Source organism: Lipotes vexillifer, unplaced genomic scaffold (assembly GCF_000442215.2).
Source record: "Lipotes vexillifer unplaced genomic scaffold, Lipotes_vexillifer_v1.1 scaffold69, whole genome shotgun sequence".
Taxonomy (NCBI): Eukaryota; Metazoa; Chordata; class Mammalia; order Artiodactyla; family Lipotidae; genus Lipotes; species Lipotes vexillifer.
In genome coordinates this window covers 6,266,159-6,273,003 of record NW_006790942.1, presented here as the reverse complement: position 1 = coordinate 6,273,003, position 6,845 = coordinate 6,266,159, and the positions used below count along the sequence as shown (strand labels likewise).

The following is a 6,845-nucleotide window of genomic DNA, read 5'->3' as shown; positions in this document are numbered from 1 at the left end:
GGAACCTCAGTTACACACATACCACAGATTGCAAATTTTTTCGTTCACAATTCATGGTAATTATGATACCATATTCTAAAGTTGATGGTCTATCGGAGTAACACACACAGAGCTATACTACAAATTAGAACACAATACCAGAAAATGTAACTTTTGAAGAATTACAAAAAGTCAATGATAATAGCTGTAAGAGCACAGGAAAATTAGGTAATAGGATAGAAAAAGAAATACTTAAGCAAATGAATTATTTAGTTTAGCTGGAATATAGGACAAAAAAAGGAGCAGCTATGGAGCAGGCTTTACTTTTGGAAAAGAAATCTTCATTCTTTCCAGCAAGTTTTGTTAAGCACTTGCCTAGCGTTCTCACTAAGAAGACCGCATGATCAACACCACGTGACCTCTGCCCCCTCCTGCCAAGGGCAGCTACAATAACCTTCCAGATAGTCTCCCTGCGTCCATCTTGTCCTCTGTTCATTCGCCACACAGCAAGCACAGAAACCTTTTTAAAATAAATCAGATTATGTCACTCCCACAACTCAGAGCCCAATCCCTTACCATGCTCTACGAGGCTGCAGGCCACCTGGCCCTGACTACCCTTCCAATGCCAGCCCCTCCAATGCCATCTGCTGCCATGTTCTGCCTTGTCTGCCCATCCCCTAGGCCTTGTCTCTAGGTCTGCCAAGTCCACTTCTGCCTGAAGGCCTTCGAGTTCTCTGTCTGTACTGACATATGTGGCTAGCAAAGCCTAAAATACTTACCATGGTTCCCTTAATAGAAAATACTTGCTGAACCTCAATCTTAGGAAGAACTGCATCTTTTAAGGGGAAACTATAAGGAAGCGTGTGGATATACTGAATGGTCAGAGGAGCAGGCAGCACCAAGTATAAGCTACTGTCAGCTCCAAACCCACCCTAGCTGGTGCGGCTGGGGCCTGACCATGCAAATGACACACTCCTCTGCCGGGGGCTTCTGGTTAGCACCCAGCATACGCGTTCCTCCTGCCTGCGTCTATCCCTTAACGCTGCTGACAGCAGTTGATTCCATTCTCCAGGTTTTACTGACACTCCCAGGACCAGCCTCCCTGGCACAACCCCTCAGAGGCACCAGTACCCACAGCCAGGGTCCCCGCCTCTGAGGCCCAGGTCACGGGGCTCTTCCACCATGCCTGTCAGCTCTGATAATTCCAACCTCCACCCTGTGTAGCGCCCCAGTCCCAGGAAAAGCAGCTACCTTCTGCAATTACATCTGCGTTCCACTTTTGCTTTTTTAAATTCTTCAACCTGTCTGTGTGATTTCTTATCTCTGTTGAAAAATGCAGTGTGGTTTCTATTGTCCCAACTGTCCTGACTGATATAAGTTTTTAATAAATATTTGGTGAATAAATAAAAGCCAGGTACTGTGTTAAGCACTGGGGTCATGGCAACAACACAGACATGGACCCCATCTACATGAAGTTAAGCATTTACCTATAATTATGACAAATGCTATAAAGTACTATGGTCTTATCGCAATAATCTTAACAAAAGACTGAGATACACTATATTTAAGCCGAGAATTTGGTGTCTAATTACAAGGAACTTTAGACTTAATGTTAGAAGATTATGAGCAAAAAGAAGGTATGACAGACCTATATTTCAGAATGATGAGTCTAGCAGCAGCCTAGTACTGTTTGATATAAGAAGTTACTAGAGGAAAAGTCAGAGACTACTATAATAATCTAGGTTACAAGTATAGAAACCCTGAATAGGGTTATACCCAGGACTGGAATGGATTACATGAATAGAAGACACACAGTAGAAACAGAATCACTAGATCTTTAACTGACTAAATGCAGAAGATGAAGGAGGATGGACCAGTCAGAGGCACCCGAATCTTTAACTCCTAATAAATTAGAAAAGCGGTCATAGCACGTAAGTAGACTACACAAATTCCTGAGAAGAGGTCAATGCTAAAGTTATACATTTGTGAGTCAGCCACAAAGACGAGTTAGCTTATATCTACGTGTAAAGTATGATGTCATATACTTCAAAATCACACTATACATACCCCCTGACTCGGTGCTCCAGGGACCACGGCCATATTTGCACGTATTTCTTCTTCATTTAAACTCAGGCCCATGTACTGAGAGAGCTCCGGATACAGTTTAGGATAGAGATCTAATATAAACGAATAAATGAATACAGAAAAAACACTGGTAGAAGAGTCAAAAACTGTTGTTATTATGGACTTTTACTTGTGTTAAAAAATTACATTTAACTTATAAAATCTAAGATGGATTTAAATTAGCAATCGGGAAAATCCCACTCTCTCTGTAATGACAATTAGAGGTGGAAAATATAGAAAAAGTTAAAGATGAAAGTAAAATAAGACATTTGAACTGAAACCTCAGATTTCCCAATACTCAAGAGTAGAAATAATTTTTCCAAATTACCTTGCCTTTCCTTTTTCTTAAACCTATTTGCTTAGGAATTTTGTAAACATACCACTGATTCTCCATTTAAGAACTGACCAACATGTACACTGTCCAGTCAACTACTTTTTAAATTCATTCAGTAAACACAGCTATGAAATGATTCTTCTGAACTACAAAAAACAAACTGAAAGCTTGTAAATTTATTTAGTGTCGTATCATTTTAAGAATGTTAAAACCACATACCAATGAAATCTTGGAAACAGTACATTTCAATACTGACAGTATTTAACCGAGTAGTAAAGTCAGGTACTATTTTCAAAAGCTCTTTTTGACATGCTTTGTGACTTAAAATGAATTTTCTAAAAGAAACAATGTTGTAAGATGACAGGCCATAAAAACCCATTTAACACTCCTTTTGTATCTTAAGTCATGTTATTTAAGGGTTCTGCCCTGAATCCCTATGAACTTAGAAGGAAAAGGGACCAGGAAAGAAGAATATGAAACCCGGGGAGAGATTCCAGGATTTGGGAAGTTCCCTCAAAAGGAGGCGGCTGGAAATTTCAACTCTACCAACCCCCCCCCCCCCCCCCCCCCCCCGCCCCGAGCCCTGCAAAGAGAGAACAGTTCAGCCAGCGAGTTCCATTTAACTTAATTTTCATTAAGTCATAAAACACACCTTCATAGTCACAGTTCACTTTCTTGATTAAAGGGTTATTTTTTGAAATGAACATTCTTTTTCTTCTTACTATTAGAGCTTTAACCACCATTTCATGCTGTATATGTTAAAAAAAAAATCTTGGATTCCCTATTTCAGCAAAAGAAGGCTTAACAAGTATCTCTGTTCAAGGAGAATGAACCCAAAGTATAAACCTACTTCCATCTTGAGAGATGGGAGCAGAAGCTTCAGATAGAATTGCTGGATTGGCAGGGTTTGCAGAAAAGGCAGTTTGAGCCTGAAAAAGAAAAGAAGAAAAGAAAATTCTAACACCAATGCTATGCAGATACTTAAACTTATTATATAATTTATAAGTTAAATCCAGTAATTCCAAAAAAACTAAAACACTTTAGTTTTATTCAAGAAATTTTAATTCCAGACTTAGCACCATTCTACATATAATATAATCAATATTTCACAGTGCTACTGCAAATTAATATTCTCAAAATGCATTATAAAATGAAGGTTACACACATTCCGTTTTCATTATTCTTTTGCTAATTAGTCTGTTATTTACATATGAAAAAGCTTAACCGTATTTATATAAAACGTCATATATCAGAAAAACACCTAAAAATTTAAATATTTATTAAGTTACTTATTTATTTTGCCATTTTAGCATATCCCACTGAAATCATCTTTATCTACATCTTAGCAAGTATGAGAAGGGGTTATGTTATACTAAATACATAAATAATACAAAGTATGCAAAACACATACTGTATCACTGACATAAAAATGACGGTAAGGTAATGTAATTTACAACTGTCAAGCTTGCAGAAACTTTGACAGTGCATACACACTTATCAGTACGACTCATGCGCAAGCACGCCAGGAACTCCTCCCAGGGCTGCCTTTGCAGCCTGTGTCGTTTTAAGTATTCCACTGAAGGAACTCCTTTTCCCTTTACAGATACATCTGACTTTCTAAAATAGACATGTCATTGCTTGGCAGTAAGATCCATCTCTAATATTTTTTACTTAGTCAGAAATATGTCCATTAGGTAATGAAGTTTATACCTACATATCAACTTAGCACTGAAATTAATGCTAAGAGTAGTCCCCCAAAGATGCTTGGAGAGATGGAAGCTTAATTAAATAAGGAAAGTCTACAAAACCACTGAAGGTACCTCACTCTCTGGATTGTAAATGTTCTGATATGCTTGTTATTGAGTCATTTTTTAATATTTACTGTTTCATAATCTGTCACAATCTAAACTGAAATAAAATGCAGCATGAAAATCTTTATAATTTTAAACATATCCACAGACTCAAAGTATGCTGAATTATGAAAATTCTTTCAAACTATCAGCTAAAAGGAGCTAGTGGCCAGTGGACTGCTTCTTGGCTAATCTCTAAGAAAAAATATACTGTTCAGCACTAAAAAGAAATGAGCTTGCCATGGAAAGACATGGAGGAATCTTAAATGCACATCACTAGGCAAAAGACACCAATCTGAAAAGGCTCCATACTGTATGATTCCAACTACAGGACATTCTGGAAAAGGAGGGGGGAATGGACAGCAGAGGACGGTGAGGGCAATGAAAATATGCTACACAACACTACAGCAGTGGCCATATGTCACCACACATCTGTCCAAACCAACAGAGCGAACGACCTCAAGAGTGGACATCAAGTGTAACCCTGGACTTGGGGCGGCAATACTGTGCCAGGGCAGGTTAATCAACGGTAACAAATACACCTCTGGGGAGGATGCTGGCAGTGGGGAAGGCGGGCACTCTATGCACTGTGTAGGTGGAGTCGGGGGAGAGGTGCATGGGAGGGGTCACTGGCATGGAAACTACCTTCCATTCAATTTTGCTGTGAACCTAAAAACTGCTCTGAAAAAATAGAATTTACTAATTTTTAAATGTTGATCCTTTTTTACACTGACCTATTATTTTCCGTTCCTTCATTCACTGCTATTGTTCTCATTCAAGGAATACTGAAGTAAGAAGATACATAAAAAGCTCTCTGCAGGGCTTTCCCTGGTGGCGCAGTGGTTGAGAGTCCGCCTGCCGATGCAGGGGACACGGGTTCGTGCCCAGGTCCGGGAAGATCCCACATGCCATGGAGCGGCTGGGCCCGTGAGCCATGGCCGCTGAGCCTGCGCGTCTGGAGCCTGTGCTCCGCGACGGGAGAGGCCACGACAGTGAGAGGCCCGCGTACCGCAAAAAAAGAAAAAACCAAAAAAACAAAAAAACTCTCTGCAAACAAAGTTATATATTTACTTACTATATATTCTGTAGTAAAAACAAAAGAAAGATGGTACAATAAGGGCTTAAGGACTATAAACCATTAAATGTAGCACAGCATTTCACACATACTTGAAATATCTAACTACTTTTAAAAAAAGGGTGGGAGGGGGATGGTGTCTGGAGGCAGGGGGTGTCCCACAGAGCGCACAGTTATGCCAGAGCGTGTTGTTTCTGCCATTACAGAAAGCATGTGGAGACACCACGCTCGTGGAGCCACCAGTGTCAATCTCTGCTCACTGTGACAGGAAACTGACGAAATCACGGTTTCTTACCGGCTTATTTTGCACAGGTGTGGCAACCACAGGCTCCTGTCAAAGACTCACAGTGGACAGGGAGGTTCAGGGACTGTGTGATGCTGAAAGCCACAAACCTAATGGTTATTTTAAGACAGTTTACAAAATATGAACTGCCGGTTCACTGCTGCAATTTAGTTTTGCCGTGGTATAAAAGGCCAGAAGAGGAGAAAATGAATACCACCTTTACAGAGGCATCTCAGAAACAAAAACCCAAGTATCACCTACCTTAGAAAATGAAGAAAAAAAATAAAACAAAACCAGCCCCAGACTGCAGTGGCTGGGTTAGGAATCTTTTTAAATCCAGTGAGAATTTAACAACCATGTGTCCCCTCCTTACTTGCTGTTACATCTCCAGGCAGCTAGCTTTCTGCTCAGGACATAAAAGGTCTTCTAATGGAAATACCCATATAATTCGCTTCTCCTTAAAGAGGTCAGCCATGACGTAGGCTGTAGCCCTCTTTATCTCCCAATCCAACATTTGCCAGTATCAACTGTTTCCTTCTCTTTCTGCTGCTTTCAAAATAAAAAACCTCTGCTCAAAGTCTACTATGGTTAAAGTTCAATTCCATAAAAACTAAAAAAAAAAAGACGAAAAGGAAATTAGTCATTTTCTCAGACCCATCTGCAAATCCTATCACTTAGTGCTCCGATATCACATTAATGGCTTAACTGTTATTCTTGAAGGGTAAATATTTCAAATAAAAGCTTTTTAAAAAGAAAGTGCCTGTTCAGATGAACTTCGTGGAAATAAAAACCATGAGAAAAACAATGACAAAATACCAAAGAAAAAAACAGAGATTTCAGATGACCGAACAGTCCACTTAAAACGCTCAGGCACCAAAGCCTTTGCAGCTGAACGGATGTCAGAGATTTTACAAACCACCCATCAACATCCATAGGGGAGCCATGATGGAAAACAAGTGGTCATGATCTCCCCCCCGCTATTTTTATCCAATCACTGCTACAAGGCTAACAATTTCAGCTACACATTTGTTACTATTTTTGGTGGGGGTTTTTTCACCCTAAAAGGGCCAACATTTTGCCTAAAAAACACTTGTATTCTTCTCACAAGTTTCTAATAAACGTTTTTATGTCCACTAAATAATTATTAAGAAGTAAATCTCATTTAGAGTAAACTGAGGTCAAGACCTCAAGTAAAATGAT

At 39.6% G+C, this 6,845-nt stretch overlaps 1 protein-coding gene across 5 annotated transcripts in view; it reads right to left on the bottom strand.

Moving 5' to 3' along the window:
• SDCBP (syndecan binding protein) overlaps positions 1-6,845 on the bottom strand; it is a 14,876-nt gene that overhangs the window by 7,075 nt on the left and 956 nt on the right. For 4 of the 5 annotated variants that reach the window (XM_007464052.1, XM_007464054.1, XM_007464050.1 and 1 more), the window contains exons 2-3: positions 3,288-3,366; positions 2,047-2,156 (exon numbers count right to left, since the gene is read on the bottom strand). In XM_007464052.1, the coding sequence (XP_007464114.1) occupies positions 2,047-2,156; positions 3,288-3,366 (189 nt within the window). The remainder of the gene's footprint in view (positions 1-2,046; positions 2,157-3,287; positions 3,367-6,845) is intronic. The other variant, XM_007464053.1, reaches the window with a different exon arrangement.